At 48.3% G+C, this 24119-nt stretch overlaps 1 protein-coding gene across 1 annotated transcript; it reads right to left on the reverse strand.

Moving 5' to 3' along the window:
- Window positions 1-827: 827 nt before the first annotated feature.
- Window positions 828-23925, reverse strand: NOL6 (nucleolar protein 6). Its single transcript, XM_069087949.1, has 26 exons — window positions 23812-23925; window positions 21130-21339; window positions 19531-19647; window positions 18816-18995; window positions 17215-17383; window positions 16924-17058; window positions 16415-16578; window positions 16015-16135; window positions 15032-15090; window positions 14765-14866; window positions 14436-14551; window positions 14133-14310; window positions 10525-10647; window positions 10158-10306; window positions 8829-8904; window positions 8280-8420; window positions 8048-8165; window positions 7766-7920; window positions 7348-7511; window positions 6846-6998; window positions 6459-6556; window positions 4792-4916; window positions 4529-4618; window positions 2884-3078; window positions 1523-1624; window positions 828-1248 (listed from the first exon to the last, which is right to left on the reverse strand). Exons 2-26 carry the CDS (start codon window positions 21322-21324, stop codon window positions 1099-1101), a joined length of 3375 nt encoding a protein of 1124 aa, XP_068944050.1. The 5' UTR covers window positions 21325-21339; window positions 23812-23925; the 3' UTR covers window positions 828-1098.
- Window positions 23926-24119: the final 194 nt, after the last annotated feature.

Here is a 24119-nt window from a genome sequence, read left to right on the forward strand (position 1 = left end):
AGTCTCAATCCCCCAAAGTGTCGGTGGGTTCCCCAAGGGTGAGGTCCCGTGTCTCACTCTACCCTCCCTCAGCCCATTAGCTCTGGAGCATCCCATCCTCACACCAGTTGGCAAACGACGTGGCCTCGGAGACATCAGGCCTCTGTCCTCTGCATCTCAGGGCTGGACAGGACCACCGGCAGTTAGCTAGGTCATATGCGCATCCCAAGGTTCAAAACCCGAAGGGACTGGAAACGTGTCTGACTCCCAGCCCTAAGGAGGTATCCAAAGACTGGGGAAAGATCCAGGGCTCTCTAATGAACGTTAAGGCTGGGGCAGTCAATGAGGCTAGACCCAAAAGAGTAAGATCTCTGGTCTGTGACAACCCAGAAAGACAGAAGACATTGGCCTCACTGCTCAAACTCTAAGCCACGGGACTCTGGTCTCCTGAGCCATGTTCCTCTGGTGGAAATAACTTCAGGAGGGGGGGCTCAAGCCCTGAAAAGAAATTCAGGGTGGGAACAAAAATCAAGATGAGAGATTTCGTGCTGGAAGGGACCTTGGACCTTAGCCCAACAGCATCACTTTACAGTCAAAGGAAACCAAGGCCCTGCGAAGTTACAAAGTTACGGCGCTTGCCCAAGGTAACACAGGTAGTGTCAGAAGCAGAATTTGAACCCGGATCTTCTGACTCCAATACCATAGCACCTCCTATGGTCCATCTGTAACAGCTGGAACAGAAGCTTAGGTTTCATCTTTTTTATGTCATGGACCCCATGGGCAGTCTGGTCAAGCCTATGGACTCTTCTTCTTAGACGGTTTTAAAATGCATTACACAGAACACAGAATTTTAAAGGAAATGAGTAATACTGAAATAATTATGAAAATGTTTTTTTAAAAAAGGAACAAACAATTCATTTCATGGTCCCCAGATTAAGAACTGCTACTCTTGCCCCTTCCCCAGATCCTTGGGTTTCAGGAGGGCAAACGCAGAAGCAGGCTGTCAGGAAACAGCCGCAGCTTGTAATGGGGAGAGAGTGCTGGCCGGTCATGGTTCCAGAGACGTCTGCCTCCACCTTCCCCCATCCTCTGGGGCTACAGTCCAGCTGGAATCTGAGGTCACACTGTCCACTTCTCACTCCGGGCTTCCACAGTTTGTACAAGACCTTTGCCCAGGATGGCAAAATCCTCCAAAATGGCCTCCACGTTGGGCACTGTCATGAGATCTCCACCCTGTGACACCACCATCCTCCCTTGCACACTGGTGGCCTATAGGGTAGAGAAGAGGGAAAGGGACAGAACAAAGGCAAACCCAGGATTAAAGGGTGAACGTAGGAACCAAGCCTGGAGAAGGGGATGGGCAGAAGGGGGAGCCATCACTGCAGAAAGCTGGGAAATTATCCATGGTGAAAGATGATCCCAGGACAGAAGGCAACATTCTATTCTCCCTTTATCTTTCAGGGGCCACTCCTCCCAGCAGTACAAGCGCCTACAGACTCATGCATACCCAGATACTGAGGTACACCTTTCCCCATCCCCTCACCTTGAAGGGTTGTGGCTGGAAGCCATCAGGCCTCCATAAGACACCAATCACTTCTCCACCATGCTGATCATAAAAAAACAGTGCCAAGTCTCCAAAGGCCTTCTGGGGAAAGAGGGCAACACGTCAGACTGCATCAGAAGCCGGGCCCCAATCACCTCCCTAGACTTGCATCCACAGCCCTCAGGCTGGGACGAACACTCACTTGAATGCCTTCTTCCCAAACTTTTCACACTAAAGCTCTTTTAACTTCCTTGTATGATTTCAACAACATTGGAACCCTCTTCAAATGCAGCTCAAAATCCATTGGAAACACGGGATACTTAAAAAAGATCTGTCATTTTGGCAGCACAGGGAGCTACTGGCATAAGAAGTAACTCTCCACAGAGACTGACAGCTGTCAGTGAAGGAAGAGATAAGTCCTAGAGTTGCCTGAAGGAGAGAAGACGGGCGATGACGGCAGAGACGTTCTCCTGACTCCAAGCCCAGCACCCTTCTATACCATGACACTGCTGATTCTTTTCACCACCTCTACTGCTTATTTCTAGGAGCGCCTAACTGATGCAGTGGATAGATTGTCAGGTCTGGAGTCAGGAAGATGAGAGTTCTAATCTGGCCTCAGACTCTTACTAGCTGTGTTTCACAGGTAATAAGTAGACATCTGAATAGGATCAGTCTCTTCATTTGAGAAGGGAAACTGAAGTCTAAAGAAGGAAAGTAACAGGGAGTTGTTGGTAAAGCCAGGATTCAAACCCGGGTTTCCTGACTGTCAATCTAGGGTCCTTTCTTGCACAGTCCTTCTGCTGAAAAGGGTGAGGCTGGAAGAAGGGGACAAAGCCACAGCCCAAGTGGGGATGACTGGCGACTCCTTCAATTAGAGCCTCAGAAATGCCTGACCCAGTCACAGGGAAAGGGCTGGAGTAGATGGTGCCTGAGCTTCCTCCCAACCCTCTGACCCTGTGAAGGAGAAGGCAAAGTCTTCCCTACTGCCCTCACCCCTGAACCCACAAGCCTCACCCTCTCCCACTTTTCTCTTCTCCCTTCAATACCTCAAATTCTTCTCTCAAAACTTCCTGTGAGCATGCCAAGAGCATCTGTTGGCCCTGCCTTTCCCCATGGGATAGAGAAATCTGCTCTTAGGGGAATGACAAAGGGAGGGGACAAAGAAAAAGGAGTAAAGGGATGTAGAGAGAGAAGCAGAAAAGAGGAGAGATGAGGGAGAGAAGGAATGAGGGGAAATCAGGAATGATGAAGACCTCAGCACAAAGAGGGAGGTCTTGGAGTCAGCTGCTACCCTGGGATTGCGGAGGCCAGAGCAGAGGTCAAGTCCAACCTAGGAGAGGAGTGAGGGGTGAGGAACTTACTCTGAGCTGACTGAGGTAGAGGCTCGGGGGGTCATAGGAGAGTACGGGCAGCTGGGAGGAGGGGCCAGCCTTCTGAAGGAGGCCTCTGCTGAAGGAGGCGGCCGGTAGGTCCACGGCCTCTCGGTGCCGGGGGATATGCCGGGGATTCAGGTGGATCAGCACATCACAGACATCCAGGGCTGGCCGGAATACCATCTGGAAGGCAGTTGTGGGCAAGGGTAAGTAGAGATGCCCCTCCCCGCTAATCCCATTCCAGGACAGTGCCATCACACACCTAGACAACACAGGAGACCCTAGGAAACAGGCAAGGCGAGTATGATCCCCATTTGGCCAAGGGGGAAACCGAGGCCCCAAGCCGTGAACTGATTCTTCTGAGGTCCCCTAACAGCTGGCTGAGTCAGGAATGACAGCATCTTAGATCACAGAATCGGATGGTCAGGACTGGCTGGATCTAGCCTAGTCCTTTTCATTTTACTTATTGGTGAAGAAAACAGACAGCAACAGAGCCAGAATGAGAACCCAGGCTCCTTTGAAAAACAACAAACATTTCTGTGTAGAGGGCCAAGGGCAGGGTCAGGATACTAGGACTCCAGGTTCATCACAACTATCTGGGTCGAAGTTTCCTCCACTATAAAATAAGGGTTTGGGGGTGGCCAGGTGGCTCAGCGAGTAAGAGCACCGGCTCCAGTGTCGGGATGACCCAGAGATCGAATCCCGGGCTCAGACACTCAGCACCACACCCAGAAATAACTGGCTGTGTGACCTTGGGCAAGTTACTTAACCCCAATTGCTTTAAAAAAAAGAAGGAGGGTTTGGCCTGACCCCTAAGTTTCCAGGTCCCCCCCCACCTCATCTTTTCATCCCTCACACCGTTCTACAGAACCACCCATCAGACTGGCCACGATAACAGAAGGGACAAGACAACAAATGTCAGTGGGCTCTGTGCAGAAACAGGCACACGAGGGCACAGCCGGTGCATCTGGGAACTGGTCCAGTCATTCTGGAGGGCACTCTGGAAGGACATTTGCCAAACTGTGCATGCCCTCTGACCCAGTTCTACGACTACTAGGCCTATCCCTACCCCAAAGAAGGCGAAGACAGAGGGAAAGGATATGCACGTACAAATGTACTTATAGTGCCTCTTTTCACAGTAGCCAGAAATTGGAAACTAAGAAAGCCTTCTCCTGGGGAACAGCTAAACAAACTATGGCATGTGGATATAATGGAATACATCACGCTCTAAGAAGCAGTGAAATGGACAGTTTCAGACAAAACTGGTTTATGAATGTGCAGAGGCGTGAGCAGAGCCACAACAAATCAGGCAGAGATAACGTCATAGAGAAAAACAACTGGAAAACTCTGGAATGCCGATCAACATGATGATAAACAAAGAGTCCAGAAGAATGAAGATGAAAATGCCACCTACTGCCTGACAGGTAATGAACTTAAAGTGCAGAGACATACGCTGCTGGATGTGGCTAAAGGGGGGATCTGTTTTCTTAGACTAAATAGATGTATATTAAAAGACTTGGTTTTTTAGCTCAATTGGGGGGCGGGGGAAGGTAGTGAGAGAGACAGACTGGTTTTTTAAATGCTTTAAATAAAAAGGAACCTCACACCAATCTCTTCACCACAGCTATCTCACCCTGATATCTCCAGACTCAGAAGGATCCATCAAGTGCTTCTCTAGGATTGGCAAGGCTTTAGCTGCCAGGTTCACAAGGTGATGCAGGATCTGGAGGAAAAGATATGTCAGGCCCAGAGATGCCCCACTCCACCTCCTACCACCAAACAGCCAATAACTGGCAGATATCCACCTCCCCCTTTCCCTTCCTTGACAGTAGAGAGTAGCAAATTTGGCCAAAAGTACAGGTCTGCCTGGAGACTGTGGGATTGAGGGCTATTTACCTGAGCTGAGGGTTTGTCCTTCGTCCACAAGGAGTGGTTTCGGTCTTGGGGTGTGGCAATGACCATGACAGGAAGGCGGATTCGAGATTCTAGGAAGTGGCTATGAATCTCTGCTTGGTCCTCAGCTGGGGATAGAGGACTTGGCTGTCAGAATCTCTACTACCCAACCCAACCCGGCTCCAGATGCCTTGCTGCCCTCACCATAATTTTATAAATGTACATATGTATTTATGTATGTGTGTATGTACATGTGTGTATATATACACGTGTATATATGTAAACACACACGCATACAAGTCTAAACTTAGCAACCATATAAAACAAGCATTTCCATACACACTGCAGAAAAGAATATACTTGAAATTGCGAGTCCCTTATGTAAAGCTTGCTTTTAAGTATCTAATAAAACGAAAATGTAACTTTCAAAGCTGTATGGACTATCTGTTATTCTCTAATACAATGTTCATCTCATCAAAACTAGACTTATCAGAAGCCTAGCTGTGTGGGGGGCAGGTATATGGAGAGATAACCAGGGAAGAGCTATTTCCCTTTTCAGACACAGACACAGACATTTCCGTCTTCCCCACTACCCCTAAAAGAATGGCACTCGGGTGGGAAGTTCAGCAGAGTCCTCACGGCAGACCCAGAGTCCTGCCTCTAGGTCTAGGACTTCAACAGTCTCAGTCACTCAGGCTGATTTTCCTCCCTCTGTCCCAGACTATGTAAGGAAAAGGCCCTAAAGGTCCCCTGGAGCTAACCAATCTCCTCCTCCTCCCATTCCAGGTGATATCTGCCAGTACAGGTAGAGGCAACCCTATGCTCCCACATGTGCACACACACCTGGGGAATTAGGAAGCTGACACTAAGCCTGCCTCCCCCCTACCCTGCCCAACAATGGGGATTAGAAGCCCCTCCCCAATCCAGGGAGTTCTGGTTACTGCACAGCACACATCTCACCTCGCAGGTCTGGGCAAGCTGCCCAGCCAAGGTCATCTCACCCCTATCTTCCCACAACAGAGAGGGGCTGCCCTTTCCCCAGCACTCCCTTAGATCCAGCTTCTAGCCTAGTCATCCATCCTGCTCTAGGGCTTTCGGTGACCACCGCCCCCTCCATGACTACAGGATAAAATACAAACTTCTTAAGTTAAAATTCAAGGAGCCCCCACAATCTCACCCCAACCTATTTTTATCACCCACTCATGCTTTTCTTCCTGCCAAAAATCCGCTCTCCCTCTCTGCCTATGGAAACTGTCTTCCCTTACTTCAAGTAGAAACTCGAACTTGACTTCCCCCACAAAGCTTATCTTCACCACTCCAGCCCACAGCGAAGGCCTCCTTCCTTCAACAGCCCCAGAATTAAAGAAGCTGAGCCACCTGGTTTATCCTTGGGCCGTGCAGTCTTATTATTTTATTATTATTTCAGGCATCTTTTCATTCCTACTTGGACCATAACCTTCTGAAGAGCAGGAGAAGGGAGGAGGGAGAGTAAGCAGGACAAGCAAAAGCTTATTGATGCACGGATTGGAAGAGATTCCTTCTCAACTGCTTCCTACGGTCACTAGTAGAGAGAGCTTCACCTTCCAGGGCAATCCATCCAGCCAAAGCCAAAGCCCTTCTCCTCCACGAGCTTCTCACAAATAAGCCTGGAACAGCTCCCCTTTACTCACCTGTGAGTTTGCCATTGAGGTTGACAATAAGGGGATTATTTTTCCAATCAAAAGTGGACAGCAGGGATAAGAACCGGAGAAAGCCAACCTGGGGGGAGCTGAGGAAAAAGGAACTCTGAGAAAGAGCAGAGAACTGGGACAAGGTTTCCTCTAGCTCTGGCTGATACTTACAGCAGCCCCCAACCCCGGACAAACACCCACACAAATCAAAGGGGCCCAGACTCCTTAGGGAAGGATCCCCTGGTCTTGTCCTTCCTTACCTGACTTCCACCTCTATAGAGAATATGCTGACGTAGAAGAATGGGCTCAGGTTACACCCAATGAAGATGTTCCCAGTCCAAGGGATAGGGATACAGAAAAGGCTGGGATGGAAGGAAGGGAGCTCACCTGGGGGGAGTGAAAGGGGCAGGATGCAGGAAGAGAGAGGCAGCCAGCAGGTCCAAGCTCTCCTCCGTCAGTCCATCACTGAGAAGCTGGGCCCGAACCCAGCGCTTCGCCAGACGGGCCACACCAGAGAAAGCTGAGTGCTGCTGTTGGAGCCTAGGAAGAAGGGGGGGGGCTGGGGGGGGGGGGGTTGGGGCCTAGGGGGGGGGGGGGGGGGGGGAGTAGGGAAAGTAGGACTAAGTCCCTGGCAACTGGGTACTCAGCCTGGAAAAGGGAAATAGGAATAGGAACCAGTTGCCCAAACCAGGGGGAGGAGAGTGTAGATGACAGCCATAAGTCCAGGGATCCAGCCAAAGGCAGGGATGAGGGTGAAACAGCTATCAGGAAAGGGTTTGGGACTCAAGCATCCAGATTCCATTCCAGAGGGAAAGATGAGATTAGGTAGTTAAAGAAGGAAGATGACTCAAATTTGCAAACCCTCCCCTTACCCCTCCAAGTCCCTCACCCATGCAAGGCACTAGTGAGCTGGGGCCGCTGCCGGGTGTCCCGATCTAGGAGAAGTGAGGCAGGTGTATCCCTCAGCGTGATCATTCCTCCTGGGGTACAGGATTCCTTCAGGATTTGGGGTTCCCGATGGTATGCCACCCGGACTCGGAAAACATAACCGTCCTGAGGAATTGGGGAGAGAGATGCGGTGATGAGAGTCTTCCAACTTGGGCCCCAGTGCCCTCTGACATAGAATGTTAAAGCTGGGCCAACCCTCGTGTTAGAGGCTATCTGGTCTAGAGATGAAGAGTCAATGACTTATCCTAAGTTCACACAACCAAGGGCAGAGTCAGGACTAGAAACCACACCTCCAGCTCAGTGACCTTTCCCCTTCCAACCCCCCAAGACTCACACACTTGCTCTGACCACATCACTACCTTGTAGACATCAGTGTGGGAGGCCTTAGCTGAACACCGGAGGCCATGCTCCTGACTCAGCAGCTCTGCCAGGCGCAACTGGAAGGCAGCTCTAACTCGCTGTATGGCATCCGCATCCTGGGGCCACTGTCCACTGCCCTCGAGGTGACACACCACTTCAGAGAAGACCGAGAGGAGGGGCTGACAATCTGGTTGGAGCCTGAGAGTCCTCATTTCACCACCTGGCCCACCCCCAGACTACCTCACTTGGGGTACTCTGTGTCCCTACACCCCCAGGAGTACCATTGATGGGATCCACAAAGGCTGGGCACGGCTTGCTGGGCCGAGGCACCAGTGCCTCCCGCTTTTCCAGGTGATCGTGGAATGTGGAATCAAGCCATACAGGAACAGGGGAGAACACCTAGACAGAGAATGTATTGATCTGAGGGGATTTTTGTGTCAGGGCTGGCAGCCAGCAGGGCCAGGGATAAAGGAGAGTGGAAAAGGGGCCAGCCCCAGGCCCCAGGATACTCACTTCAGTATAGCGCAGGGCAGCATGAGCTCCCTGAACAGAGGTGACAGTCAGGGGCAGCCCTTTGAGGCCCCACAGCTGGCGGCTCAGCTGGTCATAGGCACGCACCACCATTGCCAGAGCCTCCTCACCCGTGCTGTGAGCCTGCCAGGGGAAACTACCATTAAACCAACCAGGCACCTGACACTTGTGCCACTGACCCGAGCAGCAGCATTGTGTCTCACTCTCTGACCATGTGCTCCCCAAGAGCACCAGCAGGCCTGCCTGGAGGCCCGAGCAGGGCCACTGCCGCCTGCCTCCCTCCGGGTCCCCAGCAGCTTGTCTGCAACTGTCCCAGTATCTTAGGGCCCCAGTGGAAGCTTTGGTGGTGTCACTGCACCATCTACAGGGCACCTTAGAAACTACACCTCTCCCAGGTGCCCATGGGCATCAGACATTCCCTTCTACAATGGAAAGCCACTTTTTTTTTAAAAAAGCAGGTCACATACTAACCAGACTGAGTACCATCCCCCAGGGCAGTGTTACACCCCCCCCACAATCCTAGGAGCTCACCTCTTTGGGGGCTCTGATCAGAGGGTCCAGGGAGCCCCCCACATAAGAGATGTAGGACTCGGGTATACCTGCATGGCTGGGAAGGAAAAAGAGACAGAAGATTGCCAGCAGCCCTATGCAGCTACCAAGCAAAGCAAATTCACTCTTGGGAGGCATTATTCTTCCTGTTACATCATTGTAGCACAGACCCATCATGTTGTTACCATACAAAACTCCCCAGGAGGTGGCCCCCCATCCATGCAGTTCCCCCAATATCTGCATCCCAAGAGTCTTCGAGAAGAGCTGAGGCCCTGAGATGTTACCTTGCCCCACGGTCACCCAGCCAGGATGCCAGCTGCAGAACTTGAACCCAGGTTTTCCATCTCTTAGAACAGAGACCTCTAACCACTCTATGCTTCATGTCTTACTAGAGTCCCCAAACTTTTAGTGAAATTTTTAGTTATTAGAGCTACTGAATTATTAATAGCTTAAATTATTTAAAGCTTAAAACCACACTAAGATTTTGGGGACACCCTGTATTACCATTTTTAGTTCACATTTCATGGATGGTACTTTTACAAGATGCCAAGAACTCTCCTGGTAATAAATCCACAGAGATGGGGACTGCAGATATTAATAGCCCCATTTTACAGATAAAGAAACTGCAGCTCTGTTCAGTGTCTCTGTAACAATACATCCAGAGGAGAGGGAGAGATGCCTCAGAGCCCAGTCACATAAAGATTACAGAATTCTAGAGGGAGAGAAGACTGAGGAGAGACTTGGCATACACAAGACGCTTAAAAATTCATCAAACTAAAGCCTAAGGCAGAGCGAGAGCTGCAGCCTCCTGTCTGCAGGGACATGGGGGAGAGTGGGCTTTGGGAGTGCCCCTCCACTAAGCTGAGCTCCTTGAGGACAGAACTAGAGAAGAGAAGGTGGATGTCTGTTAAGGACATGACAGAGGGGATTCCCAAATTAGAAGGAAGATGACAGATAAACCCTAAGGTCAGTTCTCTCCAACTCCTAAGTTTTACTGGTCAGAAAGACTATGGCTGGGGAAATGGATCGAAAGGAGGAAAAAAGGAGAGCTGACCCCACCCCCCAAGGCAGAGCAAGTCTCCTGGAGCGTGGGACCCACTCACCCTCACCCCCACCACAACCTGGGATTGAGGGGAGACAGGAGGAGCAGCTGGAGGTAAATGGCATTCTAGTCTTCCAAGCACTGGACTGAGTCGGGAGACCTGGTCTCTAGTTCTGGTAGCTGTATGAGTTTAAGCTAATCAACTAAAGACGCTGGATTAATTGATCTAAGACCCGTTCAAGCAGCAGCAGTCTTCAAAGGACACTCACAGTTTTAAGAGGTGAGTGATCACCTGATGGGGTAGGAGGCGTTTCTCAGCCATGGATTCAGCCTTCCAAAGAACAGCCTCCCGGATCGATCCATCCTGGAAACGCCTTAGCTCTGATCGTGAACCCCAGAACTGGCGGAAGTCAGCAGCCTGGAGCAGGGAAGGGGAAGAACAGAGAGAGAAGAGATCAGGGGAAATATCACCAAGTAGCGCTTTCTTTTCTTTGAAATGGGCTAAAAGAGTAAATCTCTATAAGCCTTAACTGGACAGGCTCCCTAATAAGATCAGAGTTCCCAAGGGCAGGATCCCCATCTCCCCCTTCCTCCTGCCCTTGTCCTCAGATTTCCCCAGGGCTCTGGGCTTCTCACCTCTGGAAGATCAGCTTCAGGTCCCATCTCTAGAACACTGACTAGTCCCTCAGGTCGGAGTAGTAATCCCAATGACAAGGCACCCCGGTCCTTGTGCTTTGGGGGCTTCTGGTTGATGTCCCACTGTAGTGAGGGGTATATAAAGAAGAGGAGAGAAGAAACACATGACTGGGCAGCTAGGTGGGGCAGTGAACAGAGCACTGGCCCTGGAATCAGGAGGACCTGAGTTCAAGTCGGGCCTCAGACACTTAACACAAAACTAGCCATGTGACCTTGGGCAAGTCACAACCCCAACTGCTCTTACCTTCCCTTCTTTTTGTCTTTACTAATTTGTTTACTTTTAGTTTACAAGATTCATTACCAGAATTCCTTCAGTTTCACATTTTCTCTCCCTCCCCCCTCGCCCCCCCATGGCGGCATACAATCAAGTATAGTATCTGCAAATACTTTCACATCAGGCATTAGTCAGGTTATAAAGAAGGATTGTATCAGATGGAATGAGGAATGGGAAAGAGGGGGGCGGCCAGGTAGCACAGCAAGTAAGAGCACCGGCCCCAGTGTCGGGATGATCTGGGATCGAATCTGGGCTCAGACACTTAGCACCCTCCCAGAAACACTTGGCCGTGTAACCTTGAGCAAGTTACTTAATCCCAATTGCTTTAAAAAAAAAAATTTTCTTTTTAATGGGAAAGAAGAAACAAAACCAAACAAGAAAACAAAAAAGGGCAGGTAGTTTGCTTCAATGTGGGTTCAATCTCAGTTCTTTCTCTGGATGTAAATATCTCTCTCCATCATGAGTCTTTTAGGTTTGACTTGTATCACTGCATTGCTGAGAAGAGTCCAGTCTATCAAAGTTGTTGGTCACACATATGTTGTGTCTGTAATTGTGTACAAATTTCCCCTGGCTCTACTCTTCTCACTCAGCATCAGTTTGTATAAGCCTATCCAGGTAAATATGAAGTCCATTTGCTCCTCGTTTCTTATAGCACAATAGTATTTCATAACATGCGTATACCACAACTTGTTCAGCCATTCTCCAATTGATGGGCACCCCCTTAATTTCCAATTCTTTGCTACCACAAAAAGAGCTGCTATAAATATTTTTGTACATATGGGGTCTTTTTCCCACTCCTCTGCTCTCTTTTGGATACAACCCTATAAGTGGTATTGCTGCGTCAAAGGGTATGAAATTACTGATAGCCCTTTGCTCTCCAGAAAGCCTGGATCAGTTCACAACTCCACCAGCAATGCATTAGTGTTCCAGTTTGCCCACATCCTCTACAGCATTTGTCATTTTCCTGTTCCCACCTCCCTCTTAATCTTGGTTACATTGGCTTTGTTTGTACAGAAGCCTAATCTATTCCATTGATCCACTGCTCTACTACTCAGCCAGTACCAAGTAGTTTTGAGGACTGCTGTTTTATAATACAATTAAAATCTGGTATGGCTAGTCCACCTTCCCTAGCATTTCTTTTCATTAATTCCCTTGATATTCTGGACCTTTTGTTTTTCCAAATGAATTTTATTACTGTTTTTTCTAGCTCTATAAGGTAGTTTTTTGGTAAACTGATTGGTATGGCACTAAATATGTAATTTAATTTAGGTAAAATTGTCATTTTTATTATATTAGCTCGACCCAGCCATGAGCAATTGATGTCTTTCCAATTAGTTAGATCTGACTTTATTCGTGTGAAAAGCATTTTGTAGTTGTGGTCATATAGGTCTTGGGTTTGTTTTGGCAGGTAGATTCCCAAATATTTTATATCTACAGTAACTTTAAATGGGATTTATCTTTCTCTTGCTGTTGAATTTCATTAGAAATATACAGGAATGCCAAGGATTTATGTGGGTTTATTTTATATCCTGCAACTTTGCCAAATTTATTTATTGTCTCCAGTAGTTTTTAACTTGATTCTCTAGGATTCTCTACATATATCATCATATCATCTGCAAAGAGTGATAGCTTGGTCTCTTCTTTGCCTAATTTGATTCTTTTGATTTCTTTTTCTTCTGTAATTGCTACTGCTAACAGTTCTAGTACCAGATTGAAAAAGAGGGGTGATAGTGGACATCCTTGTTTCACCCCTGATCTTCCTGGAAATGCTTCTAGCTTATCCCCTTTACATATAATACTTGCTGATGGCTTTAAATAGATGCTACCTATTATTTTAAGGAAGGCTCCATTTATTCCTATTCTTTCTAGTGTTTTTAATAGGAATGGATGTTGCATTTTGTCAAAAGCCTTTTCTGCATCTGTTGAGATAATCATGTGGTTTTTGCTAGTTTTCTTGTTGATATGATCAATTATACTGATGGTGTTCCTAATATTAAACCATCCTTGCATTCCTGAAATAAATCCTACCTGATCAAAGTGTATTATTCTTATGATAAGTTGCTGTAGTCTTTTTGCTAATATTTTATTTAAAATTTTTGCATCTATATTCATGAGGGAGATTGGTCTATAATTTTCTTTCTTTATCTCTTCCTGATTTAGGTATCAGTACCATATTTGTGTCATAAAAAGAATTTGGTAGGACTCCATCTTCACTAATTTTCCCAAATAGTTTGTAGAGTATTTGGAATCAATTGTTCTTTAAATGTTTGATAGAATTCACTAGTAAATCCATCTGGCCCTGGAGATTTTTTCCTAGGGAGTTCACTGATAACTTGTTCAATTTCTTTTTCTGAGATGGGGTTTTTTAAGTAATTTACTTCCTCTTCAGTTAATCTCGGCAACCTATATTTTTGTAAATATTCATTCATTTCACTAAGATTGTCAAATTTATGTGCATACAACTGGGCAAAATAATTCCTAATTATTGTTTTAATTTCTTCTTCATTGGTGGTAGGTTCACCCTTTTTCATTTTTGATACTCATAATTTGGTTTTCTTCTTTCTTTTTTTTTTATCATATTGACTAAGGGTCTATCAATTTTATTGGTTTTTTTCATAAAACCAGCTCTTAGTTTTATTTATTAGTTTAATGGTTTTCTTAATTTCAATTTTATTAATCTCTCCTTTGGTTTTCAGTATTTCTAATTTAGTATTTAATTGGGGATTTTCAATTTGTTTTTTTTCTAGCTTTTTCAATTGCATGCCCAATTCAATGACCCTTCTTTTCTCTAATTTATTCATGTATGTGCTCAGGGATATAAAACTTCCTCTAACAACTGCCTTTGCTGCATCCCACAAGTTTTGGTATGTTGTCTCATTATTGTCATTCTCTTGAATGAAGTTACTGATTGTTTCTATGATTTCTTGTTTGACCCACTCATTCTTTAGGATTAAATTATTTAGTTTCCAATTAGTTTTTAGTTTGTCTTTCCATGGTCCTTTATGGCATATGATTTTTATTGAATCATGATCTGAGAGGGATGCATTTATTATTTCTGCCTTTCTGCACTGAATTGTGAGGTTTTTATGTCCTAGTACATGGTTAATTTTTGCGTACCTTCCCTTCTCAAAACAAAACAAAACAAAAAAACACCATGACTTGGATCTCTATGGGTCAGACCCAGGCCACTGTTTTTCCAATGCTTTATCCAATATCATCCCATTCCTTCTCCAAGGGCCCTTGGGAAGCCTCTATAGGTCATTACACTGCTCACCTGGGGCACAGGGGCCCGAGAATGGGTCAACAAGGCCAGACGGGAGCCCAGGCCCCGTTCCAGGAGGGCAGTCAAGGTGGGAAGTATGGCAGCCACGTAGTCTCCTCCATGGTCCTGCAGTTCTGACCATAGCTTCAGCCTTTGGCAGGCAGAATGCAGACAGATCAGGGGATGTATACTGGGGAAGAGGAAGGGATCAAGAAAAAGAAGAGAAAGGACAAAGAAAAATCAGACTCGAAGGTGAACATGATCAGGTACATGACCCTGCTGGTCCCCCCCCCCCCCCCCCCCACGCTGTCTCACTGGACAACATGGTCGAAGGTTCGGATCATTGGTTTGGGTGTCATGAGTGTCATCTGGAACCCATCGACAGTCTTATCATCCAGCACAGCCATAGACAGCTGGGCTTCATGCTGCACCTGAGGGAAAAGAACAGAAGGGGAAGCTTGGGAGGACGGGCAAAGGGGCCGAAGCCAGCACTGCTTCGACGTCTATGTGCTTCCCCAGATCTGAAGCACCTGGAAGGGCACTGCAGACACAGAACTCGGCCCTGGGGAAAGTCTGGCATTTCCACCCTGTGACTGTGCATCCTCTAGTGTCCTCAACACAGAGTAGAAAAGAGATGCAGATACCTGCTGGTATGTAGGAACTGTGACATCAGCACAGAGATTAAGGTGACCTGAAGGATCCAAGAAGACCACGGAGAAAGCCTGATGGAAGTCAGCCACGGCTGGCTGGGGTAGAAGAAAGCAAAGAGATCAAGGAGAGAAAAGGGGGCCGAGCCAGGGGCCCTCAGTTCCACCACGCCTCCCCCAGACCCTTCTCCCTATACTCCAGCCGATCCCTCTTGTTCCAATCCCCAACATCACCCCACCCTTCCCATCAGGGCTCCCACTAACCAGAGATGGATCCGCACTACGACACAAGCTGATGCCATTGACCGTCAGGTCCGTGGTAGCTGGAGTTGGGAGTGACAGAGGAAGATGTGTAAAAGGTCACCCCTTCAGCAGTGAGGAGGAAGGCCATCTGTCCACTCCCTACCTCCTCCCAGCCCTGCCCTCCCCCTCTACCTCACTGAGCTACTAGAGACCTCAGTCACTACCCAGTCCAACCCTTCCCCCAAAGGAATCCCAACTCTGATACAGCAGACGGGTGGTCACCCAACCTTGCTTGTAGACCTCCAGCTAGAGGAAAACCATTACCTCTAGAGGCAGCCTGTTCTGTTTTTAGATAATTCTAATTAGTAAATTTTTCCTCACACAAAGCCTAGATTTGTCTATTGCAAAGTCTACTTCGTTGCTCCCTGATCTGTCCTCTGGAAGCAAACAGAAGTAGCCCAGTCCCCCTCCCACATGGCAGAAGGCCTTTCCAGTTCTTGACGACAGCATTGACATCTTCCTTGTCTTCCCAGCTAAACATCTGCTGTCCCTCCAATCACCCCTCACGCAGCACTGACTCAAGGCCCTTTGCTGCTCTTGCTGTTGTCCTCTGGACCCTGTCCATGCCTTCTAAGATGTGGTGCCTAGAGTACACAAATCTGCCAGGCAAGACCACAGGGGGCCTCTCACCTCCTCATTCCTGGAAGCTTTGCCTTCCAAACGCAGCCTGAGATTGAATTAACTTTTGTTGGCTGCCATATCACACTGTTGGCTCATGCTGAGCTTGTCACCAATTGGAAACCCCCAGATTTTCTTTCAGACAGATGCCAAATCTTTCCCCTTCTTGGACCTGTGAAGTCAATTCCTCTCTAGACCTCAGTCTACTTGCTTACAGAACAGGACTGATAATTAATACTCCAATGTAACACCCCATAGAATAGGTGGGGGAAATCTGCCCCAAGGCCCAGTTTCTTCATCCACTCTCATCTATCTCTCCATCTCACCTAGGAACTGTAGAACATTCCTCAGCACTTGGTAGCCACTCATAGACTTGCTGACTTTTCGAGCAGACACTAAGAAGGCCACCAGCATGGAAACAATGAAGCCACTGAAGCCTCCGGCGCCCTAGGGAAAAGTTTAAAGATGGAAAGATTGGCCTTGGACAAAAGAGCCCTTCAGTCCAGCCCAAATGACCCTAGGCAAGAGAAGGGCATACGAATGGCACCCCCTGGTACCACCACCCAGGACAATCCAGATTCAACACCCTCTACTCTGGGACCAAACCCTGGCACTGTCTACGTATCCAGGGCTATGGTGGCAGCGAATGGTTCCCAGGGAAAGACCTCGAGAGTAATGTTTCAGATGGACTAGAGAAAAATGGGGCACCCCATTCCCAGGCCAAACCTTGTCCAGATCCCGCTGCCGCAGCCAGACTTTAAGCAAAATAATGCCATCCCGAAGGCCAGGGGAGGAGGCAAGCAGGGCTGACAAAAGGTGAAGGTGAGATTCCATAACTTCATCACAGAGGAGCAAGGTGTTGTAATGAGGGGTGGGAGGATCCAGGATACCTGAGGTGGAGGTCAAGTCAGGGAGAGAACAGTAAATTAGAACCAGACTCCCTCATTCCCCTTTTCCCTTCAAAATCCTCTACCCCAGCAGGTGGCTAGATGGCGCAGTTAATAGAGCACTGGCCTGGAGTCAGGAGAACCTGAGTTCAAATCTAGCCTCATACACTTAACACAAAACTAGCTGTGTGACCTTGGGCAAGTCACTTAACTCCAATTGCCCTCAAAAAAGGCAAAAAAAAAAAAATCCTCCACCCCATCACACCCCCAGGCATCACACCTACTTCCAATCTTCCTCCCCCAGACGTGCCTTTTTTCTCCTAATGTCTCCCTTGCTCATGCCCTTACCCTCCTTTGGGGCAGTCTTGTCCCAGAACCAGGCGGTACGGACATTGTTCTTGGAGGGCAGTAGGCGGCACAGACGGAAGAAGCCTGGTGGTGGGCAGGGGTACAGACGCACAGTGACCAGCCGCTCGTCCTTTCCTGAGGAGAGGTAGGGGACACTGAGATCCTGGATCTCCTCTTGGCCGGGAGGCTGCCCAGGCATGGGGGCCACCCTCCTAGGAGAGTCCTGGACAGGGAGCCTAGGGACCCACCCTTCCAGGTGCACAGTCTCATCCCACTGCTCACAGCACAAACCTGCAGGACGGAGCAGCAGCAGGGGCTTCAGGTGACAACCGTTTACGTAAGAGAAACGAACCCTGCCAAAGAGGGGGTCCTGGGACAAGCGGTGGCCGAGATAGGCTGTGTAGAGGGCACGCTTTCTCAGGTAGCGCTGATTCAGCCCATCCTTGTCCTGCAGGATCTCCTGTAGATGACGGGGAGAGAGCAGTGTGTGACAGGCCAGGGCCTGAAGGGCCAGGCCCCAGTCACTCACTGGTTGTGTTACTTAGGTTTCTGCTTAAACCAAGTATGGGATGTAATGCCACACCCACTCAATCACACTAGAGGAAGACTGAAGCTCAGAGAGAATCAGTGATTTGCCCAAGGTCACAAAACGAATTTGTGGTAGAATCTAGACTGGAACTTGGGTCTCCTCATTCATAGCCCACCCTCATCTATTAGAATGAAGTGAATAACTTTTAATAGGTGAATATTTCTTTTTTTTTTTTTTTTTTTTTTGGCTTTTTTGGAGGGGGGAAGGCAGGGCAATTGGGGTTAAGTGACTTGTCCAAGGTCACACAGCCAGTAATTAGGTGAATCTTTCTAATAGTGGTTTCAATGTTCTGAATGTAGGCTTTAAGAGGGAGTCAAGATCTTTACAGAAATTATTACCTTTCCCAGATCTCTTTAATCTTAATGGCTCCCCTCCATTTTATCCTGTATCTATCTTAAGAATAATTCTTTAAAAAGCTCACATTTATAGTACAGCACTGATAATATGACAAGTACTCTGATAAGGTTGTACAAATATCATCTCATTTGACGCTCATGACAACTTCGTGAGGTAGATAATGGTATTATGCTCATTTTACAACTGAGGAAGCTAAGGCAAAAACAGGTGAAGTGACTTGTCCAAGATCACACAGCTAATTGTGTCTGAGGCCTGACTAGGCCCAAAGGCCCATGTTGTTTCCCCCATTAAACTGTAACCTCCTTAAGAGCAGAGCTTGTTTTTCAGATTTCTTTGCATTCCCAGAGCTTGGCACAGTGCCTGGCACAATGGAGGTGTTTAATAAATGCTGGGTGACTGACCACATCACATGCTGTTCTCTAATCCTTTTCACACACACTGACTGCCTCAGTTTAACCCTCACAAAAGCTGTGTGGTAGATAAAGGCATCTAGAAGTATATCCATTTCAGAAATGAGAAAATAAAGGGCTAGAAGTGAAATGATTCACTCAAAGTCCTGCATTAAGCATCTGGCAAAAGCTGGGACTGGACAGAATTCAGATAATTCTAAATTATTCTTAAGATAGATACAGGATAAAATGGAGGGAAGCCATTAAGATTAAAGAGATCTGGGAAAGGTAATAGTTTCTGTTAAGATCTTGACTCCCCCTTAAAGCCTACATTCAAAACACTGAAACCGCTGAGAAATATTCACCTACTTACAGACACACATTAGCTGCTCCCAATGTGGGGCACTTTCCACAAGGCTGATCTGGCTCTTCCTCCCCCAGGTCATTCCCACACGGGCTGGGCCAAGCTCAGGACTACCATTCTGCAGGTGGCACCTGGCTAAAAAGGAAATCAGGAGCATTCTAGGGCCCAGCCTGGGATTCTTCCCAAGCCTTACCTTTGGCATAGTCAACACCACATCCACATTGACCTCTGGTCGGACACACGTTCCGAGCAGGTAGCTGCCCACCACAGTGACCTGAGTGGGAGGCAGGAACTGGAAGCGACCTTTCACAGCATAAGGCTTCTGGATGAAGGGCACTCTTACACCTTTGGGCAGCCACGACTGGTCTGTCATCTGAGAAAGGAGAAAGGTTGGGAAGGAAGATCAGGGGAGAAAGAAAAAGAGAAGAGGGAGAGAAAGATGGAAAGAAAAAGAAAAAGTTCAAAACTGTGAGTGGGCACACACAAGAGACAGACAAAGGCAGAAGACTCTGAATATGGAAGGGAGCATTATACAAGATGGATTATACTTAGCCCCCAGGTTTCGAAAACCCTGATGCTACCATCCCATCTTCTCTAGCCCCTGGGGACCCTGTAGCTGAAACCCTGGCTACCAGCTCAAGAATACTACTATCTCCAGGCCTTTGACACTCTATTTCCTGAGCTGAGCTCCTAGGGAGGGAGAGGGCTCCTGGACACCACCCTCCCTGTCCCCACCAGTAGTGACTATATCTTTGTGACTCTGGGGACCCAGAAATTTAGACGTTCTAGTCATAATTTCAGTTCTTAAAGGGTTCTCTTCCTGTCCCCTTATTTGGAATCCTCCAATCCCCAAGTCCTACCCTAGATAATCCCATTCAACCGCTGTCTTCACACTGGTCCAAACTCACCTCAGTCACCTTGGTTGAAGGGATAGTAAGAAGTCGTTGCTTAATCTCATGCAGGAAGGTATCAATTCGCTGCTGCTTCTTCTCCTTCAGCTTCACCTCCTTCAAAAGCTCCTCCATCTAGAAGAAGTGGAATAACTAGGGAGGCCTTCAAAGCTCTCCTTATACATCAAAACCATAGCTTAAGTGGTCACAATGAGGCCACTGGCAATGAGACCTACTGGGTCCTCCCCCTCCCACGTTCTTCCAGCCTCAGGTCCCAGATCTTGGAGGGAAAGGGAATCCCAATTTTGACTCCCCCTCACACTTGTTCAGTTTCCTCTTACGTATGTCCCAACAAAGAGCTTCCTATTTCAGAATTTCAGTTTATCCACTGGGAACAACAAACACCCTTTATAAGTCTGGGAGTGAGGAGGGGATTTCTCTGAAACCTTGTTTTTTTGAACAGGAAAGCACTAAGGGTCTCAGCTCATCTAAGCATCCCAAAGGGGCCTGCAGACAACAGGATTACTGTGGTGGGTGAAAAAACTGAGATTATTACCCAAGGGAAAGAGAAGTATTCCCACTCCAGTGCCAACTATCTGGCACTCTGCCAAGTATGTCACGTGATAAAATACGCCTCCACTAATTTAGTGGCAAGAAGACAGGCCTAGGAGAAAGGACACTTGGGCTCATCTCTCATTCCTGCCACTAACTAGCAGGTCTCTTCACCTCTCTGAGCCCTAGATTCTTCTGTTAAGGGCAGGAGGTAATGGTCACTAAGATCTTTGTCAGCTCTAACATTCTATAATGAATATCAAGGCAGGGGAAGGAATTAAGTATTAACATGTCACTTACTACGTGACAGGCACTGCACTGATCGCTTCACAAATATTATTTCATTTGATCATAACAACAACCCTGCAAGGTAGGTGCTGTTATCACCGCCATCTTACAGCTGAGAAAGCTGATGTGCCCAGGGTCACAGAAAATGTCTCCCTGCCTCCGACCCCGGGGCTCCATCCACTGCTACCAAGCTGCCAAAAGTGTTTACAGCCTTTTACAATTTTCAAAGTACTTTAAAAGATCTCAGTAGAACATACACTCCTTGAAGGCAGCAACTGTTTCCTCCTCTTTTCTTTTTCTTTTTGGGTGTGAGGGGGCAGGAGGGTATTTGTTGTATCCCAAGCACCCAACAAAATGCCTGTGGATGCTAATCTGCAGGTGCTTTTGCAATGAGAAGATTTCATCACCACATTCCTGTGAAGTGGGCAGGGCAAGGGTTAATTTCATTTTGCAGCTGAAAAAACCAAGGTTTAGAAGTTGGGTGATGGTTTCAAAGGCAAACAGTGACTTAGTGGTGGGGCCAGGACTGGAACCCAAGTCTCAAGACTCCCAATAGGCTCTTACACCATACTGCTCTCTGCATCACAACTGAGAAAATGAAGCACTAAGAGATCATAAGAGATCACACTGGACTTTAGAGGGGGCTGGGGAATCTTCAATTCAGGAAGCCTCAGAGCCTGCAGAACCCAACTACTCAGCCTCACCCACCCATTTCCATCACTGCCTCCATTCCTACTGCCCCAGGCAGGGATCCCCCCCCCTCCCCAGGGTCCTGACCTGCATCCGGAGGAGGTTGGAGTGGAAGAGGTTTTCTGCCTCTTTCATCTGACTCAGCTCTTCATTTGTGGGCTCCTTGTACAGCTGGGCTTGGCTCAGCTCCACAGGCAGCAGGAGTCCCCCATCCTGAGCCCCTATCCGGCGCTTCTTGGAGGGAGGGGTATCCTTGTTTTCCTCTGACTCCATGTCTTCCATGATGGGTTCTATCACCTGTGTTCAGAGAAACAGGTGATCTCATACTCAGATCTGACCCTTGTATATGACCCTGCTCCCTCCTTTTAGATCTTCTGAGGCCCTGCTGTTTTACTGTATCATGTAGGTATGGACAAATTCATGTAGCATCAGCCCAACCTGAAAGAAGAATCAGCAACTGACACGGTATGATTTGCTTCTCCCCCTGCCCAAAGCTGTCTATCCTGGTGCCTGAAATTCCAAAAATGGCACTTCCTTCTTCCTACTGCTCTCTCCAGAGCCCTCTGAGAAAGTACACTTATTCAGATCTTGAGTTAATTGTTTTTCTCCTGAACAGGGAAGGACAGGGGGTAGAAGAGCTTTATACTTCTGAGGAAGAGACAAGTATGTACCAGAGGCAAGTTCCATAAAAACTGGCCTGTCCTGAATATATATTGCACAGGCAGGCCACTTTTCCATCCAATGGCTGGACAAAGTGCTCTTCTGTACCAGAATGTTTTTATTTGATGACTGACGTTACAAGAACCTTTGTATCTTAATCTTTACATCTCCTTCAGTTTCAACAAATCAGATTCTCACCCATAGCAGGGCGTAGCTATGTAACAGTTACTACATGTGACACATACACAGTGTCGTACACAAGTGGAACATTCACTGAATGACAGCATTTTACACAGAAGAATACAGAGATCCTGAGAAGTAGAATGACTTATTCAAGGTCAACAAACACCTTGCTGCAGAAATAGGATTTAAAGCTCAGGTCTTCTGTCTTCATATCTAATGCTCTTTCCCTGCTAGATGTGTATGTTGGAAGCGAGACGTCAGATTTCCCCTAGTATTTCAGGAGTACAAAACCCCTGGTATTTATATTTTCTGTCAGTCATGTCAGGAAAGATAGAGAGTGCTAAGAACCAATCTGCCCAAACACATTTTTCTCTCCTTTCCACCTGTTCAAAACTCTATCTCCTTTAAGACATATGCCACCATAACCACCAAACCAAAAGTGATTTGACTTACTACCTATAACCTATCAATCAATATTTACCAAACCCCACTATAAGCTCAATTATGCACTCAAAGCGTCAGGAAGATAGAGAAGGAAGGACAACTCATAGTCTGGGTAAGGAAAACAAAATGCAGCCGGAAAGATGATAATACCAGACAGGACATGGCATGAATCAAAGAGTAGTACAGACAGCAAGAACCCAGTTCATCGCAGATGACTGGGAGTCAAGAGACCCAGGCTCTGCTGATAATTAACTGTGTTTCATGATTACTTTGGCAAGTCATTTCATCTTTCTAAGTATGTTTCCTCGTCTGTAAAATAAAAGCATCGGGCGACATTATAAAGGAATCTTGGAATCAGAATGGACTTCAGAGGTCATAACCTAAACATGAACCTTCACTTCAACACATCAGATGGCTGGGCACCCAGCCTTTGCTCCATGGAAGAACGCGCCACTTCTTGAGACACTTTGGAATAGTATAATTGGGAAGTTTTTCCTCGTTCCTGGAGTACAATTCTGTTTCTGTGATAATGCCCACGGCTCCTAGCTGTAGAACAAGTCCTAGCTTATACGTGAAATGATTTTAAATACTTGAAGACGGCGATTAATATTCCCCAAAGTCTTTTCTTCTCCATGCTGAACACTCCCGCTCGCTCCAACATACTCTCCTACCGCACGATCTCAGGGCCCTTGGATGTGACCCCTGCCGAGAGGGACGATCTCTCCTCAGGAGGCGGTATCCGTGCCTTCCGCCTTCCCAACCATGCGCACCTCTTAACCTGGCCCAGGCCCGCCCGTGAACCTCAGATCTTTTTTCAAGTGAACCAGCCCCTAGAATTGTCCTGATGAATCTGACCTTCCACTCCCACGGCCCGACGCCAGCATCCAGGCCCCCCCGTCCTCGATCCCGGGCTGACCACACAGCCCACTTATTCCGGGCCCCGTCCCCAGCCCACACCTCGCCATCTGCACAACAGGGAAAAGCCCCAAGAACCTGGTCAGAAATCCTCAGACTTTCTCCCTTCAGCTCAGGCCTCGTCCCCGCACAGCAGCGTGGGGGGGCCGGGGTGAAGACGCGGACTCCTTCAGACGTCAGAGGCGACCACTGAGGGCCCCGGACGCCGGGGCAGTTGGAGCCTCCCTCCAGTTTTGGGGGGGAGGAAGGAGGGGCAATTGGAGTTAACTGACTCGCCCCAGGTCACCCGGCCAAGTTTTCGGGAGTGTGTTAAGTGTCTGAGGCGCGTCACCTAGCCGCCCCTCCCCCTTCCCCGACCCGGCAGCCCCTCCCCCGGGGCTTTCGCACCAAAGGCCCGGGGCTCGGCAAACACCAGCCGATCGGCCCGCGGAGGTCCCGCCTCCAGGCTTCAGAGGGCGAGGGCAGGGCCCGGGCTGTCTCCCCGAAATCCCTCCCTCTGCAGGGTTAACGCATATCGCTTCCTCCCCAACCCGGGGCCTCTCCGGGCGGGAGGCCTGCCTTCCTCACCTCGGGCTCCTCGGGAGCCCCGCTGCCCGGCGCTCCTTCGGGTGCCGGCCCCGTAACTCCAGGCTCTAAGCCCAGCAGCGCGGCCGCTCCCCACGTGGGCGGAAGTTCCGAACGAGTGCCTTCCCACCCCGACGAGCGCCCGCCCCGCGCCCACCTCCATTGGTTGATCGCTAGAGCGTTCCTCTGCCATTGGTCCCGACACTCCCTGCGCACCTCCCCTCTTCCTGGAAGGTCAAAGGGCCCGGGGCGGGGCTTCGTGCTGCGGCGTTTCACGACAGTGAACCGGAAGTCCGTCAAAGGAAGCGCTT

The sequence above is a fragment of the Petaurus breviceps genome, unplaced genomic scaffold (genome assembly GCF_028583685.1).
Source record: "Petaurus breviceps papuanus isolate PSGF00001 unplaced genomic scaffold, PetGlider_PUasm1.0 183, whole genome shotgun sequence".
Lineage (NCBI taxonomy): Eukaryota > Metazoa > Chordata > Mammalia > Diprotodontia > Petauridae > Petaurus > Petaurus breviceps.

Excerpts from the sequence above, each read along its gene's own strand:
- NOL6 (XM_069087949.1), bottom strand. The coding sequence starts at position 21,324 with ATGGAAGACATGGAGTCAGAGGAAAACAAGGATACCCCTCCCTCCAAG. Across the intron at positions 17,384-18,815 it reads TGGTGTTGACTATGCCAAAG|GAGATCCTGCAGGACAAGGA; the intron begins GTAAGGCTTGGG and ends CGTCATCTACAG. Across the intron at positions 16,136-16,414 it reads GGCAGCGGGATCTGGACAAG|GGCGCCGGAGGCTTCAGTGG; the intron begins GTTTGGCCTGGG and ends ACTTTTCCCTAG.